General features: G+C 41.8%; 1 protein-coding gene across 10 annotated transcripts in view; it reads left to right on the top strand.

Moving 5' to 3' along the window:
- POC1A (POC1 centriolar protein A) overlaps positions 1-17,992 on the top strand; it is a 116,794-nt gene that overhangs the window by 30,679 nt on the left and 68,123 nt on the right. For 4 of the 10 annotated variants that reach the window (XM_072876525.1, XM_072876528.1, XM_072876527.1 and 1 more), the window contains 4 exons: positions 6,236-6,407; positions 10,540-10,719; positions 11,823-11,930; positions 13,288-13,403. In XM_072876525.1, coding sequence (XP_072732626.1) covers positions 6,236-6,407; positions 10,540-10,719; positions 11,823-11,930; positions 13,288-13,403 — 576 coding nt within the window. Of the gene's footprint in view, positions 1-1,222; positions 1,329-2,903; positions 2,989-3,182; positions 3,275-6,235; positions 6,408-10,539; positions 10,720-11,822; positions 11,931-13,287; positions 13,404-17,992 lie in introns of those variants that run through there. The other 6 variants (XM_072876535.1, XM_072876529.1, XM_072876532.1 and 3 more) reach the window with 4 other exon arrangements.

Raw genomic sequence — 17,992 nt, 5'->3', positions numbered from 1 at the left:
GGAGAAAAATCAATTTCATTTTTAACCCAATTTCACATAGTAGAACAAGCTCCCTCAAAAAAACCCCGGCTTTTAAGTCACAAAGCCTGCCAACAAGTAAGTGCTGTGCATTTATGAACAAAGCAGGAGTGATTCAGGTAAAGTGAACAGGAACATCTCCTGCCCAGAGGATGAAGAGGAAGGAACGGAATGTTTGAGCCTGTAAAATACAAGCAGGAGAATTACATGCAGTTCTGTTCTTCTTGAACGTCAGCACAGTTAGGAAGCACATCTCCTGCTGATGTGGTAACAGCTGTGCTGGGGAGAGGTGTAACAGGATGGAAAATGCCATCTCGGCAGCAGTGAGGGCAACGTACTATGTCATGAAAATTTGTGACTGGCCCATGCTGACCAAGGAGAAAGGCCGGTCTAGAATTACAAGGGTAAATAGTTATTTATGTACAAGGTGTCCCAGCCAAATCGGGGCACCCCAAATGTGGTTTTACACAGGGATCTTATATGCTTCAAGCGTTCAAGTACAACATGATTTGACTAATCCCTAACACCCACACTACAGATTGCTAATCATAGGAAAACTTTGCAAAGCAGCTCTATTTCTGCAGCATTCTTGCTGCTTGTCTATCAATCCAGATGTCCCTGGCATCGGTCTTGCTGGAGTTACTTGTATATGCTGCTGGGAAGGTTTCAAAGCCATGTCAGAGAGGCTAGGATGCTGGCAGTATCCCTGTTGTTCAGGGGTATCCTTTATCCCTCAGGGCAGCTCTAAGCTTCCACACAGCACAGGCCTTATACACAGGGCCAGGCCGTCCTTTAGTTTTACTTAAGCAAGAAGAATACCAAAGACTGCAGTAAAATTACACTACCTCCTTACATTGCAGCATATAACGTGAACTACTACATATTTATAAAGCTAATACGCTTTCATACTGTAAAGACTGATTGACTGATGTAATAGTGAGGGAAGCACATTTTCCTAACACTGGTGAACACCCTCGGGGCCAGCTGTGCTCAGAGGAACTGGCTTTCACGACAAGGCCTGCGAGGCCCGTTCCTTCCCCTTCCAACAGGGCTTGCTTTACAGGCTGACTGGCGGGAGGAGGAGGAGGATGACGAGCCCCCAACTCCAGCACGTTCCCGCTCCGGCTCCCGGATCTGTAATGGCGGCCCACCCTCAGTGGGCAGGCCCCGCCCACGGCCGGAAGTGGCACGCCCGCCCCTTCCGGCCCGGCCCCGCGGCCCCTTTAAGGGCGGAACCGTCGCTACGGGGCGCGGGATGCGCGGGAACTGAACTGCGGTGCGCGGGAGGTGTTATGGCCGCCGGCTGCCTGGTGAGGGGGGGGCCGGGCCGGGCCGGGCCGGGCCGGGGCCTGCTGTGGCTTGAGGATTTAGTGCCGCTGGCGCTGGGCTGAGAGCGGGAAGGCCTAGGGGGCCGGGCCGGGCCGGGGTCTGCTGCGGCTCGGGGGTTTAGTGCTGCTGAGAGGAGGAAGGCCTGGGAGGCCGCTGGGGCCGGCCCGGGTGTCTGGGAGGGTGCTGGAGGGGGGCTGTGGCCTCTGAGGTCGGGGAAGTGTTGGGGGCCCTGGTGCTGGAGGGGTAGCTGGGGCCCCTGGGCTCGGGGTTTGATGGGGTGGCCCTTGGGGTGGTGCCGGGGGGCACGGTGTAGGGTCGGGGAAGGGGCGTGTCCCTGGTGCTTTGGGGGAGGGAGGAAGGCAGGCCTGGTGCCGGGCCGGGGGCCGTCTGGTGCTGGTGGGGCCGGGCTGGGCAGGGGAAGGCCTGGAGGGGCTGGGGTGGTGATGGGGGCGGCTCTGGGTTTGGGCGAGGCTTAGTGCTGCACGGGTTGGGCTGTGCAGGAGGGGCTGTCCTGGGCTTGGGCTCTGGGGTGGCCTCATGCAGTTGGCGCTTGGGAGGAGCTGGGGGCAGCATTGGGCTTGGGGGGGCTTAGTGCTGCTGGGGGGGGCAGCCCCGGGTCTTGGGGTGCTGTTACAGCTGGGATTGGACTGTATTTTTGTGTGGGGGCACCTCTAGGCTGGGGGTGGAGGGCTGGTGCAGGTAGGCTGAGCTCTGGATCTGGGGAGGGCTGTTGCTGGGTGTTATCGGGGGAGGTCAGCCCAGTTATTCTGGGGCTAGGTGCTTGTTTGAGCAGGCTGGGGCTGTGGTCAAGTCCTAAGGGCAAGCAGGCTGTGGTGGGGGTTGCCACGGAGGCAGAGGCTGTGTGTTTGAGAGCAGGGATGGAAGGCTGATCAGTCTGTTCTGAAGTCTGGACAAGTTTCAAGTGTTACAGCTTCTTGTAACAGTTCTCTCAGTGTTTTTTGGGGGTTTTTTGTGTCATGTTTTTTTTTTTTTCTCCTTGCTGACCTCAGGCTTTGTTTGGCCTTTGCAGCAAGGTGCTGTGTAGGACATGCTGTGTTCCCCAGATGTAAGGGAAGGGTAGTGGGTCAGTCTATTTTGCTGCAGTTCTGAGTCTGCCTGTCTGTTTTGACAGGTGTGTTAAGTCTTGCAAATTTGTCCCTTCTGTGCAAACAGTGGCCTCTTGCTACCCCTGGGCTGAGATGAGCAGCTGTCAGAGCAAAGTTGAGCTTGACCACCTGCTCAGGTGGTCATCATCGTGGCTGATCTGTTCCAAAGTTGGCTTTGGGGTCTCTGTACCAGCAGCATGTTGTAAAAATACATGAATGATTTGTGCAAGTCACCTAAGATCCAGGGGGATTATCAGCTTGGATAATTTTCCTCTTTTAAAGTTTTTTGATACATGTGAAATTCACATTTTGTGTTGCATGGTGTTCTTGTGTCTGCCTGGCTTTTGTGGGGTGAATATGTGGCTTGGTTCACTTGTCATAGAAATAAAATGGTTTTATTGTGCGAAGATGATTCTTAATCTATAGTGTCTGAACATTATTGTCTTTTAGGAAGATCCGTCCCTGGAGAGACACTTCAAAGGCCACAAAGATGCCATCACTAGTGTGGACTTCAGTCTCAATAAGAAACAATTGGGTAAATTGTCTCTCTGTGTTTTGATGACCAGATGATAAAGGAAGAGCTTCTCTGCTTTAGTTAAATGGAGGGAGCAGTGGAGGTACTGAGCTCTATAAGAGCAAAGAAGTTGTTTTCATGATGAAGAGATTTTGGAGAATTTCAGGATGAACATTTCTATGTCCCTTGAAAAAAATCCTGTTGTTGAACCATAGGGGTGGCAGATTGTGTGCGTCCTGCTAGAGCTTTTGGGACATCTGTTGCTTATCATTTCACATACCTGGCTCTACCATGCAGTCAACTTAAGGTAAAACCTTGCTTTTTCTTCTCCATCTTCCATTTCTTGCCTTTGACAGCTGCCTGTGGTTATGCCAATACTTGTGTCCTAGTGGCTACTCAGTAACCCACTGTGTGTACATTGAATAGGAAGCAGGAGGGTTTTTGGCTCTTGGTGAAGTTGCTGTTCAGTCTGTGTGGCATGGTGAACATTGCTTTGGCTCTCAGAGAAGATAAGGCAGAAATGATAGTTTGAGGCAATATATGTGGTAGGCAGTGGGTGCAGTAGGCACGAATAAATAGAAATGCAGCAGTCTAGCCATCCTGTTCTGGATCTTGCAACCTACACAGCACTCTGGAAGCTGCAAGGAAATGAAAATGAATCAAACTTGTCTTGGACCCCCTCTCTCCCTGCTGCTGTTTTTATTGTTGTCTGCTATCTTTTTCTTTCCACTTCTTGTGTCTTTGATGGCAGAGCAGGAGTTTGGTCTGCTCTGTGTCTGTGATTCTGTTTGTGTATCCCTAAAATTTATCCAGTCAGTGCAGATCTCTGTTTAGCAAGGGTGCTCTGAATGTAATTTAGCATTGCTTTTGAATGGCCTTTCAGAAGTAGTACGGGGACCTTTGCCTCCATCTAGACCATGAAAGGTTCCTCTTGATATTTTTAGTAAATGAGATCAGGTAAGAAAGGGAACAAATTCTAAGAAACTTTTTTTCTGGTACTATTGGGTCAGTTGTGTGTGCTTGACTCTTATGAGATTATAAAGTTCTTTTTCCCCATTTCCATCCCCAAAAAAACCCAACCAAACCAAGAGGACTTGGTCTTTTTATTCCATTAGATTGCTTGCCCCATCCAGTAATGATAATAGTTATTGCCAACAAGTCATGTAAGCAGTATCATACTGAAGTGCTTTACTGAGATGTTGGAGTATTATTTTCCTTAATTTTTTTAACATCAGTCCTGGGGAAGCTATGGTACTGCAACTTAATATCCTTGTCAGACAATGACTTAGTCTAGTTATGACTGACATTCAAATCTCTTGACACTAGGCTGTGTGCTCAATCTACTTTTACACATTTGTCTCCCCTTAAATTTTTATTTAAGGAAAGGTGTTGGTGACTAAGGTGACTAAGGAAAGGTGTTGCCTATATGAAATACAAAAACAAACAAAAACAACATTTGAACTGACAAATATGTAAGGTTTTTTGTTTCCCCTTAGGGGACATGCATAATGAATGATCCTGTTTGAAATGGGCATATATTAATCCTGAATCAATAGCAGGAAAAGAGATTACTCTTATTTTTGTGTTGAAATCGCTGTGAAATAAAATCTGTTTGGTATTTTGCCATAACGCTAATGAACTGAAACATTCTTGTATTTATGATACTGCTATATCAGAACCTACCATCAAACTGGTCTTTTTTTCTAGCAGCATCTTAAGATCTCTCTGGAGATATGCCCCACTTGGCACTCAGGTAGAGAGATACAGATGCAGCTTGGGTTTGTTGGCAGACTAAGATATGTATATTCTGTATTTGCCTGTGGAAAATCTACAAAGTTTTCCATTATTTAGGCATTAAAATTGATTTGAAGGGGTATTTTTACTGTCATTGTTTGAGACTTTAAGTTGCTGTGGGCGTATGCTTGCTCTTTTACAAATCACTAGGGTCCCAGCACTGCAGGCTTCACGCAATACGTTGGGCATTAAGGGACAAGCTGCTCTTCAGTTTTCACTGTGAGAGGTGGTGATGGGACCTGAGCAGGGGAGTTTTAAACTGAAGTGAAATTTACTCTTGTGTTTGGGAAACCTGTTGCCTGGTATTCCTGGCAGGGACTGATATTGCTCCTGTCAGATAGGGAGGGGGATGTAGCTTATATGAAGTTCAGTGTAATGGAGATGTCTGGAAGCTCTCATTTGAGATATGCTGCTACCAAGTTGGAGCTGGCCACTGCCTACAGCAAGCAGTGTGTCCTGCCTGGGATGCAAGGCAAAGGAGAGCGCCTTTGAAGATGGGATCAATTGTGCTTGCAATGGATGTAGCATTACACCTGAATTCTGCCTCCTACTTGTGTGACCCTTTGCTCTTGCTGCTGAGGGAGATCTTGAAAGAGCAGTATCTGTCCTGGGGGACAGCCACCTTCCCATAAGTAGAGTCTTTGCCCTCTGGGGTCTCCCTCCAGCCCTTTTTCTTCCTTCTTATTTTTGGAGAGTGCCTTTGCCCTCTTCCCTGCCTTTCTTGGAAGCCCAAGAGTAAAGGCAAGTTGTGGTGGTTGTTGGTTGGGTTTTCTTTCCACAGGTGAGTATAGGCATGAGAATGGAAAAGCAGGTGTGAGTAGATGGAGGGACCTCATCTCCATCCATAGTTCTGTAAAGCCCCTCATGACTACCACCAAGTCCTGCTGACCTCTCCTGCTAATAGCAAAGTGAACACTGCTATAATCTCTTTGCAAGCTTGGATTTCTTCATAAATTGTTAAGAACTGTTGAGCTGGCTTTGAGCAACATTTTGCAACAACGAGAGAGATGTTGGAGGGGGATGTAGCTGGGTTGCCTTTAAATCACCAACTGTCACAGGGCTTCTCTGCTTAATCTGTAGTGTGTTACTTGATATTTAACCTGCTGCAGCTGATAGCTGCATCTGCTTCCCAATAAAAAAAGTGATGAGAGAATGTTCATCCACAGACCTTCTATGTGTTTTCTTAGTGTGCAGGTATTTGGAAGAAGTTTTGCAACTTGTGTGGCTTTTGCTTCTGCAGCTGTTGCATGAACTGACTCTTGGAAGTAGAATTGTCAGTCCAAGCCAATGCATGACTTTGTTTTGTTTGAATTACTAATGAAATATACAGTATGCAATACATTGGTGAAGTGCAAAGAACAATGTGCTTGAGATTGCTGGAAGCTGTGATGGTGAACTGAGTGTGAAATGCAGTTTCGGTGTAATTGGAGGAAAACTAATGTGAGTTTGGTTTTGTTTTGTCTTTTTATTTCAGCAAGTGGCTCGATGGATTCGTGCCTGATGATCTGGAGTATGAGACCTCAGATGAGAGCCTATCGCTTTGTGGGCCACAAAGATGCAGTGATGTGTGTTCAGTTTTCACCTTCTGGTCACCTGGTGGCTTCAGGCTCTAGAGACAAAACAGTCCGTTTATGGGTTCCCAGTGTGTAAGTACCTATTCCCTTCTGTGTCTCTTCTTGTGTTTTAACTATGGATTGGGATTTTCCCTTGCTTCTTGATAGCAGTTCTCCAATTATGGGACTGGGATCTGTTTGAAGGAAAGAAGAACCATTTTATGTGGCAGCTCTGACAGAGGAGAGGCAGTTTGGTCTTGAAATAGCATTGGAAACAAAACTAAAATCCTCTGCAAAGCTTAAAGTCAGTATTAACTTCCTCTGCTAATATAACAAGTCACTAATGTAACTTATTAGTGGTGAATGATTGGATTTTTCTTCCCCTTCCTCCTCTAGTCTCTTTCCTCCTTGCAAATTGATCCTTTGCTTCTCTGTCAGTGTTAAGCAAGATGCTGAAACACAAGTTGGGGTTTAGTGATGGAGATACCTGTTCTGTGAGCAGAGTGGAGGTTACTAGCTTGCATGCTTGCTGTAGTCCACAAAATGGTTAGGTACCTTTAATCTTTATTTCTTGGTCTCAAACTAGTAACTCTGTCTTCCACTGACAGTAAATGATGGCATATTATTAAGATGAAAGACTGCTTTGGATGGTGTATTGACTTTTTGTGAGCTTGCACATGATTAACAAGAATTTACTTACCCTTTTAATACCTTAGCTGTCTTAATATATATTTATGAAGTTTCTATTTCTTGAGTAGAGGGTTTAGTTGCCTTAACTCATTGCAGGGTTGGACGAGATGACCTGTAAAGGTCCCTTCCAATCCAAAGCATTCTGTGATTAATGCTTGTCAAGTCCTTGACAATCATCGGCTGAGAGACCTCAGAACTTCTATTGTTTTATGCTGCGATGCATTATTTTAAGTGATATGTCTTCAACAAGGAATACTTAGTTGAACTACAACACAAACAGGAGAGAGTTGTGGAACTTCTGCTTGAAGACTTGCTGCAAGTAATGAGAAGCTTTTTGCAGCCAAGATGCAGAAAAGCAGCTGCCAGTGTTTCCTCTGGTCTCTTGGTTCCCACACTAAACAGTGGGATTGTTTTTTCTGAATGGACAGGCATATATAAAGATATTTGAAGTTCCTTTGCTTGTGAGGTTATAAATTGCTGCTATCAAAGACTAAAAGATTGTGTCCAGAAGCAGACCTGATGATTGTGGTGGCAAATAAAAGGGATTTAAAAACAAAACAAACCACACAAAACATACCTCAACTTTAAGATAAACATGTCACTTCAGGAACCTGGGAAAGCATTTCTAGTTGTTTATTTTTGATGAGTTATTCTGGTTATGATTACCCATTGGAAGCTTTATTTGATGATCTATTAAACCGTAAGTAACCTCTGCCATGGAACTGATAGGTTCTGAAAGTGACTTTTTAAAATTGTGATAAAAGTGACTTTTAAATATCTATTATAATGTTTGCTAGAGTAATACCTTGCTCTAAGTTAAACTAGACTGATGTCCCCATTTTCCCCTACCCATTAATCATCATGACGCTCACCTGAAACTATCGGAATGTCTGAACTCCTGTAAATGTAAATTCCTAGCACTCACTTTGTATTCAGAATGAGTTATGCAGCTGGGGCAGATACGCTGTTATTCACATGTGACAAAAGTATAGGCCCTGCTTTTTGGGCAAATTCCAATTTATCCTTTAGCTACAGAACTGTCTCAGTGCTTTTGTAATGGTGGAGTGACTAAAGAGTAAATATGGTAGAAAATACATAAAGTTAAAATTTAATTTATAGTGAAATAAAACTAAAATATGCAGCTTGTAACTTCAATTATAATTAATTTCACTTTAAACTTTCCTGGAAGAAGTGATCACAATGACACGTCAGCATACATATTACTAAAAGGCACAAGGTGGATTATGATTAAAATTTAATCTTGCTGCTCATCAATCTCCTATAAAGAGACTAACAGTGTCATTTTGCTGTCTCCAGAGCTGTACTGCTAACACAGAATGTTGAAAATAAATTACGGTGTAAACTTGTTAGATTTCTTAGAAGCTAAAGTATAAAATTTAAGAAAGGACCAGGATGTGATGGGAAAACTGAACTTAAATGATGTGTTGGGTGATTCTGTCTCAGTTGCTTAGGGATGTGAGCTCTGTGGTCTAAACTGCACCTATGGTTGTGTTGTGGTTTAACCCCAGGTGGCAACTAAGTACCACACAGCTGCTTGTTCACTCCCCCACAGTGGGATGGGGAAGAGAATCAGAAGAGTAAAAGGGAGAAAACTCGTGGGTTGAGATAAAGACAGTTTAATAGGTAAAGCAAAAGCTGTGCACGCAAGCAAAGCAAGGAATTCATTCACTACTTTCCCATGGGCAGGCAGGTGTTCAGCCATCTCCAGGAAAGCAGGGCTCCATCATGCCTAACGGTGACTTGGGAAGACAAACGACATCACCCCGAATGTCCCCCCCTTCCTTTTTCTTCCCCAGCTTTATGTACTGAGCATGATGTCATATGGTATGGAATAGGCCTTTGGTCAGTTTGGATCAACTATCCTGGCTGTGTCCCCTTCCAGTTTCTTGTGCACCTGGCAGAGCATGGGAAGCTGAAAAGTCCTTGACCAGTGTAAACACCACTTAGCAACAACCATCAAAGTGTTACCAATATTATTCTCATACTAAAATCCAAAACACAGCACTATACCAGCTAGTAGGAAGAAAATTAACTCTATCCCAGACAAAACCAGTACAGGTTGTCATGTCAGAAAAGGGCTAGTGTGGACAGGGAGTTGTTACTGTTATGCCGGTTGCGAATACCTCTGTGTATGGCACCCTTAATCTGTGTGTGTTTAGTATTCTTTGTCAATTTACTTTCTCTGGATAGAACAAAAAAAAGAGCACTGAGGTTGAATCAGGTTTGAGACCTTCAGCTTGCCAGTTTTGCACTGTCATTAAAAGGGAAGGGAGAAGCTGCCCCATAGTCTGTTTGTGGGCCAGGACTTTATTTCCAAAGAATCTGAAAACTCGCAGTCCCTTTCAAGGGTGATATGTTACTAAAGGAGTTAATGCTACACTGGCATGTGGATTTTTGTCTTTGGGGTTTGTTTTCTATAAGCCATGCTGACAGAATTTTGTAATTTCATGTTTCTGCATGAGTTTTTATCAGACTTGGGGATGTTCTGTGGTTTTGGACAGAAATAAAACTTTCCTGAGAAGTAACCTTTACTGTTCCTTGCCTTCTGGCAGCTAAAGGACTAAATAAAACTAGGCAGCTCTGACCTTTTCTGAGGAGGGAGGGAATATTGCTGGAAGGTATATAGTATTTTTGATTTTTTTGGCCTTTACAGTTTTAGTAGTCCTTAGCCTTAGTATAAAGCCTGTTAAATCCTAATGGAGAAAGGAGCAAACCACTGTGTCTTTCTGTTGTTCTCTTCTGTCTGTGAATATGGAGCTCCTGGTAGTACAGTAATGCTGGAGATGTATTTTGGATCAAGAGTCCCATATACCTGTTGGATCTCTAAATATGTTGTGCTTTGGATCTCTAAATAAGCCTTGTGTTTATTTGCCAGAAGAATGCCTCTTGCATTTATTTGGAAATGATGGGTAAAGAAGAATAACAATACCTTGTCTTTTGTCTTGCCTGGCTGAGTTAATGGTAGCTTGCTCAAAGTTGTACAACATCAGGCATGCTGAACTCAGCTGTGTTATTTCTTGTGCAATGCTGCATCAGGAGTGTTCAGCTGGAGTATGGGCTGTTACAGGAACAGCTGTGAGGTGGTTGCCTGCTTGGCTCTGTCTAGGTGAATGGTGAAAGCACTTACCTCTCTCCTCGCCTGCCTTGCAGCTATGGGCCTGAAAACATTACAGAAACTCAGCATCTTTTATATTGATGTTCCCATAAATGTTGTTTTAAATGGTTGCGCAAATTAACAATAGCATTTTTGCCCCTTTATAGGAAACATGGGTTGTTTCCTGTTGGATTGGGCTCCAGTATCGAACCTGAACAACTGGTTTTAGCTATGTATTCTGTATAGCTCAGAGTTTGTTTGGGGTTGATCGATGTTTTCTTCCTAATGTAAGCACAGGCAGTTCCCATAGAAATGGTGGTTAATAGCACTGCTCAGCATACAGAAGCTTTGTGTTTTCATGTACATAATGTCTTTGCTGTCCTGTTGTGCAGTTTTAAAGTATTCTTTCCTTCTGTATAGCAAAGGAGAATCAACTGTCTTCAAGGCTCATACAGCAACTGTAAGAAGTGTTCATTTCTCCAGCGATGGCCAGTCCTTAGTTACAGCTTCTGATGACAAAACAGTCAAAGTGTGGACGGTTCACAGACAGAAGTTTCTGTTCTCACTTAGTCAACACATAAACTGGGTTCGCTGTGCCAGGTAAGTACGGCTTTCTGATGAATAGAGATAGGGATTTATCCCTCAAAGCAGAGACTGAGCATCATGGTCTTGTGCAGCACACTTCTGTTCAGGATGATTCAAGTGTGTCTAGTGACTGAAATGTATTGCTGACCTGTAGAGAGATCCCTTGGATAATAGTTGTGTACTCACTTTGTGCTTCAGTGATCTTTGTAAAGTAGAGACTTTCCTGCTTAGTGATATGCTTTTACCTCGTATGGAGACTTTAGCATCTTGAAGTTGCTAACAGAAGCAAAATGAGAGATTTCTATTATAGCTGTTACTTCAGTTTAGTTACTTTTAGACTTGTCATGCCTCTAATTAAAAATGATCACCTGAGCTCCTTCCAAAATGCTAGAAGTGCTGCCATAATAAAAACATTATTTCCTGATAACTATCTTGGATTTGGTTTTCAGTTTTCCATCTCAGTTGTTCTGAGGAGTTTTTATGTACATATGTATTTAGGATAAAGCCACGGTTTCTCTGTGGGTGAAAAGTTCATTATAGTTCTTGAACATGGTGGTGGCTGTGGCTGGTAGTACTATAGATGCCCACAGCAGAGCAGAAAGAATGTTTTTCCAGTATGTACGATGATGTTCTCTAGTTGGGGACTCAAGTCCTGATCCTGTAAAATTATGCCTCTGAAGAGATATATTGATCTCTCTTGTATATGAAATTTTACAATAAGAGCTTAATACATTCTTTTACAGCTGCAGCTGTTATCTTGGGAGTAATTATATTGCTCTGAATGTTTGTGGCAAAGGTAGGAATTGCTTTGAATCAGGGTGGAGAAACGACTTGAGATATACTTAAATTGAAACAAGTGGGACAGGAGATCTTAAGTCAGACTGAAGACTTTCCTGAGGGTTATTTTATGTGCTTGTGGAATTAAGGATAGCTTGAGGACTTATGGCTTGCTTTTTTTCCTTCAACTTATAGCAATTGTATTTTTAGTCTCACTAATGCCGGTGTGACTTGAGTGAGAGGTGTGTTTACCAACATACTTTGACAGCTGGCCAAATCTAGTTGATGCCATACACCTTTTGTTTGAGGGCGCTTCTTAATTGCTATAATTCTTGTCTTAGATTCTCTCCTGATGGACGATTAATAGTGTCAGCCAGTGATGATAAAACTGTCAAACTGTGGGATAAAACCAGCAGAGAATGTATACACTCCTTCTGTGAGCATGGGGGGTAAGTACCTGGTGGTGCATGAGGACTGACTTTCTTGTGATTGCTGAAAAGGGGATGCCTTGTTTTGTGACTGCAGTCAGAGGTCCTTGTCCTGGCAATCACTTCTACCTCTTAAAAAAAAAATAATCACTAGCTCCTATTACAAAAGCAGCCAGCAGAGGATGAGGTGCAAAAAGAGCTTCCAAAATTGCTTTGACCTTTTTATGACTTGTCCAGATTGGAACCTTGAGGCTTATATTTTGATAACTGTCCAACATGTCAAGCCTTAATTTCTTTATGCTTGCTTATTTTTGGAGATGCTTAAATTCTTTATTTCTTCTAGCTTTGTTAAGCTTTTTTATTTTGCTCTGAGTTGAAGTAAATTAAAAGATCAAAAGTATACTGACAGATTGGTACTTGGATGCTTTGTTTCATTCTCAGATTTTTGAATAACAAAGTTATTCTGAAAAACACTTTGTGTTCAGAAAAAGAGCTGTTGAATTGGGATTTTTTCATGGAGAATATTGAGCCACAGCAAAATTTAATTTGTCTAGAAACACAAAGCAAGCCCTTAGAACTGAGACTGGAATCTTCATAGTTTCTTGTTGCATTGAATTTTTAAGTACCAAGTTTTGTTCTTTCCAGGTAATACTCAATGATACTAAGACAGATTCAGACAGCATTAGTTTTTCCAGTGCTTTTAAGTATATAACTTGTTCAAACAACCAATTGAAATATCTTGTCTTTCTCAGCATTTGTTAGAAGAATACTCAAAGGGTAATTTATTTTATCGAATTTCTTGCATGGATTGGGTGAGGAGTTACAAGATGCTCTTCACTGAGGGTTCTACTGTACTTGTGTGTTCAAACTAAGATTTGATTGCATACAAGTCCAGAAAGGAATTTGGTCTCAGCCTCGCTACCTTCTAAGTGGCAGCGTATGATTTCAGGGACAAATTCAGTAAGTTCCATCTTAAAATTAGTTAAGAGTAATAGAAGAAAAATATCTGTTCAGCCTTGTACACACCACTCTACAAATCCTGTTAATTTAATAGAAGGCGTATATTATGCAAACATTAAACGAACACTTGAAAATGTTGTTGTGACAGTCAGATCCATCAGACTTCAGGAGGCTTGTATCTACAGCTCCTACACCTGTAATGCAAAACATATCTAAGCATACTGTCTTCAATAATGCTGCAATCTCCTTGGGCTTATAAGCAAGGTCTTAAGAGAAATTTAGCAGTATGAATTTTCAGGTTGTTTCCTCCTGTCTGTATTGTTCAATGCATCATGATGTAGCTTCCCTTCTTGAAAAGACCTTTTTGATCTTTAGCAGGAGTTGAATGTAAACAGTTGGATTTAACTGCAATTTACAGGTTTGTGAATCATGTGGATTTTCATCCCAGTGGTACATGCATTGCTGCGGCTGGTACAGATAACACAGTGAAAGTGTGGGACGTTAGGATGAATAGACTTCTTCAACATTATCAAGGCAAGTTAAGATCCTAGAAAAATCGGACCTTTCCACATTTTGATATGAATTGCTCTGAAGTCCAAGGACTGTTTCTGTATCACCTGCTGCTTTTCCAGAAAGGCACTGGCTTGGGCCTGCCAGTGGAAGCCTTTTTTCACCAAACATCATGCTTTGCTTTGTGTTGACTCCAAGACTGATTCTCACATATTGGTGAGAAACACCTCTATTCTGATTTCTTTCTCTGTCCACCATGAAAAAAGGTGAAAAAGCCCCGATACTGACAGTCTTGTGTTGCAGGTGTTATCTGCAATGCCACTTGGCTTGTATTCACTGTTCTTGAGAAATGATAGGCAGTAAAAAGGATGTGGCCTTTGCCTCTGAATAAGCCTATAGGAGGAGTCAGATGCATTCCAGCAAAGCAAAAGGTTAAGTTTTTCATGAGAAAACTAGGAGAAGTTCACCACAGAGGAAAATCAAAATCAACCAATTGCGAATCTATACCATGATCCAAGTTTACAGTTCTTTCTCCAGTATATCCTTTGGTTTTCTGGTTCCAGAACTGGCTTTGACCTTGTTATGACTTGTCCAGGTTGGCTTGTCCTTGGAGTAGTTAGCTTTTATATTTAGCAGTCTACATTTGTCTGTTTTTTTTAACCCTTACCTTCAAAATGGCATGTTACCTGTTCTTGTTGAAATGATTAGTGCTGCCATTTGGTAGAACTGGATAGAAAAGGGTCCTTTCCCATCCCTGCAAGCTTCTTTGAGTTTGATCATACTGTTTTGTGCATGTTAGTTGCTTGAGCCTACACATGGCTTTTATTTCCTTTACTGTTAACAATTTTTAGGGCTGTTGTAGTATATTCACATATATACACAAGCACTGTTTCCAGTATAGATGGCTTATTAAACTTAATTTTGTTAGCTTTTCATGAAGACTGCTTCTGGCATGCTGGTAAAGCAGATGAGAGATACAGGGCTGGAGCTTGGTGTATTGTTCTTTCTGCCATCCACATCAGATATTGTCAGTTCCTGCTGTGACAGCCTTATAGCTGAATGCCAGGCAGAAAAGTCAGAGTAGTAAAATAATTTGCAGTTGATTCCTGCAAGTTAAGAGACAAAAATTGAGTTCTAAATGAAAGCTGTTGGTCCTCCTGGCTTTATGTAACTAGAATTGTTTTTTTTTAAAGTGCTTTTAACTGTATATCCCCTTTACTCATAAAGCCTCATAGTCTCTCAATACAAGTTTTCTATTTTCCCTTGATATGGAAAGAGAAAGTGTAGCGATGTTTAAGGAGCAGGGTTCTTCTGTTTGTCTTCCTTCACAGCAAGCTGTGGAAAAACTAGACCTTTTCTGGTAGATAAGAGCAATGGGAGTTACTTATCTTGAACCAAATGCAGATTGTCTGCAGAGAATTTTAGATTATGAAAGCCCTTTGGGACTTATAAAAGATTATTAAGATTATGAAAGTCCTTTGGGTTCCATAAAATAAATAAAAGCTCCCCAAAAAGAGGTTGCTGTGGAGTGGGAACAGTCTGCAAACTTTACAATACTTTTGTAATTCTGCTGTATATAGAGTGCTGTTCTTTAGCTCTTTGCATATAGATGGAAACACTGTTATGATCAATTGATCTGACTGTTAAGCACTAATGGTGATGACACCATCATTGGAACAGGGTTTTTACTTGGGTAGAAAAAAAAAATCAGATTTCTAGCATCCGCTTCCTGCGCCTGAATTGTGTTTTATTCCTAGCTTCTAAATGTGAGGTCCTCTTCTCAAGTGTATTCTCCCTGTAGGGTCAAGTCGAGCACTCTTTGAACTCTTTCAACTGTTAACCTGCCTGAGCTCCTTGAACTCTCATAAAATATGATTTATTTCTTCAGTTATTCTCATGGACTCATGATCACTTCCAGTTCTCTGAAAGTTAACAAAATCTAACCGGAATCAAACCTGTTGAGAACTGTTCATCAGTATTGAGCATTACAGTGATGAAGATTGAAGTGTGAGTCTTTGTGTAATAAGTATTGTTAACTTGTGACCCATATCAAAACTTGGAAATGTCTTTCTGAAGTCTTGTTGCTAAAATAGCTAGCATGTTTAAATACTTGAACAGTGTCAGATTGCCCTTTAACATACTTTATCAGCTTTTCACCAGTAGCAAGATCTGCACTGTGTGTTTCCAGCCACAGTATAACTTGGCTCAAAAAGAATCTCTTCCTGCTTTCCACTTACTGCTATTAAATTGTCTGAATCTAATGTGGTTTAGGTTTGGCTGCCAGACTTATTTTTTGTGTCTTGGAGTTAGATTTCCCCTGTATCCCACCCTTACTGAATGGCATTTTAGTGTGACACCCTTGCTATCGAAGTGATCTTTTCCTGTTATGAGTGTTATTTTTAACAGCTACTGTGTAAATCCTAATTGTGTATTAGACTTTGGGTTAGAAATAGTCTTAAAAGCTAGAGAAACATAAAATTGCAGTGGTAGCTGTATGCAGTCACTTCATGCACCTGTGACTGCAAACTGATGGATTTGTAACATGTTCTGGAGATGTGTGTTTAAGTCTTGCTCTTATGAGGGCTTATACACTTACCTTTTGGCTACATCAGATTTAGTTTTGTGGCTCTCCCATGTGAAGCTGCCATCTCAGTCCCACTAGAGGGCATCTCCTCCCTCAGTACATGCTTGTGCTGCCTGGTTTCAAGGGAATCCATTTTAAAGATTGAGTTGCATCGATGAATTAATAGATAAGTAGCCCTGCCACACACTCTTGCGTCTTAAAGTTGGGTTGTTTTCCAAAACTGATTAGTCTTTTAGCTGTGTTGCTCTTGTTGCCAGGAGTGTTCCAACTGTGACATTTGTAAATGAAAGTTGGAAGTAGAGAGCAAACTGCAAAACCTTTTATATGGTGTATTTTTGGATTTTTTTTTAGCAAAGTAAAGTATGCTCTGGTCACACTTACTGTACAGGAGAACAGACAGATGCTTTATTCAATCCTCTACTTGGCGCTAACTTTTTTGTATAGCAGATCATCCCCCTACAAAAATGGCCAATGTTTATTGCCTGACATTTTTTCCTGTGCAAAGTTGTGTGTGGGGCACCTCTATTGCAGGTCTATGGAAACAGCTCTAACCTTTTTTTTATTGCTGTTTAAAAACAGCAATTGGTACTTTATTATACAGTTCAGCTGGGGCTGGATGGTGGTTATCTGTTCACTGGGGACTGTGGCTGTGTCAAGTCCATCCTAATTTATCTTTTGACTGCTGGTTACTAAGAGGTTACACTCACCAATTGCATAAAAGTAGTATTGCCAGACTTAGGACAGTTATGTTCAGTCACTCTATAGGCTGGCATGACTCTATTTTAGTAATTAACCCCCTGCAGTATAAGTCCCTTAACTGGCTGTTATTTTTCTAGGGCTTGGCTGGCGGAAGGGTAGGCTTGTAGCAACGAGTCACTGGGAGATGCCACCTTGTGCTGCACTGGAGTTATTGTTTACAATATGAAATAAAGTGAGGTTGCAGGATGTGTTGGCAAGTTTTTGGAGAGATGTCATGAATGGTCTTGTGGGAGGTATGAGTTGTTTTGGCAGAAGAGAGATGAAGTTTTCTCTGAGCTTATGACAGCCAAGAACTCCTTGGGCACAGAAGCTGTGACTGCTTACACAGCCACAGTCTGTGTGATTTCTTTTCATTATGAAAAGGTTTTTTGGTGAAACTGGAAATATTTTATTCACTATCTGGAACTTGGAGGGATATATCATTAACTTTGTTTATCTTTGGTGTGATTCCTTTCAGGACTTGTCTTAGTTGACAAAATGTTTGCCTTTATCTGAATATATACTCTAATGGGGTGAGGAATATTACAAATCACTGGGAATAAAATTTGCAAAGCAGAAATGCATTTAGCACTCTTTCAGGAGGAAAAACTCCATGTAGACTTTTTCTCCTTCAATATGTAGTGTAATACAGGGCTGGGGGGGTGGAGGAAGATCTAGCTGTGTGATAGAGGCAGTGTTGACCAACAAGAATAACTGTTTAGAATTTACCTGTGAGTTAATGTTTTCTTCTGTATTTTTTAATAGTCCAGGTCAAGAAGAGTTATGTTCTTAGAACTTAAGCTTGAGGTATCTAGTGTTTCTGCGAGTTTAAAAAGTAGATGCATTCTGTTTTACAATTGAGCAAGGTTATTTCAGATTTCTGCTTCAAATCCGCATCTGCAAAAGATAATATTTGGTTCTAGTATCTTTAAAATTGTATTTGAGGGTTTTTTAACATGCAGTTTGGATTTGGAATGCGTAGTAGACCTCAAGGGAATATAAATTTAGTTGGAGGGGGGTGTACTTGTAGTAGTAGATTTGAGATACCAGAACATTTGGAGGGCACATAGTATAATTAAGAATAATTGGATATTTAAAACCCTCTTCAAGCATAGTCTTAATATTCTGTAATGTCACATACGCTCAGAAAACTGTGCATATGTAAAGTACTGCATGTTCTCATAAATAAATATGTTCAATAGCCTGTTTTGTAAAAGTTCGGGGAGGGGAAAAAAGCCCTGTGTTAGGTAGATGTTTAATGTTACAGTGAACTTAAAAGTGTAGTTTGACT

This window comes from Ciconia boyciana, chromosome 11 (assembly GCF_034638445.1).
Source record: "Ciconia boyciana chromosome 11, ASM3463844v1, whole genome shotgun sequence".
NCBI classification, from domain to species: Eukaryota; Metazoa; Chordata; class Aves; order Ciconiiformes; family Ciconiidae; genus Ciconia; species Ciconia boyciana.
This window is presented reverse-complemented; position numbering and strand designations above follow the sequence as displayed.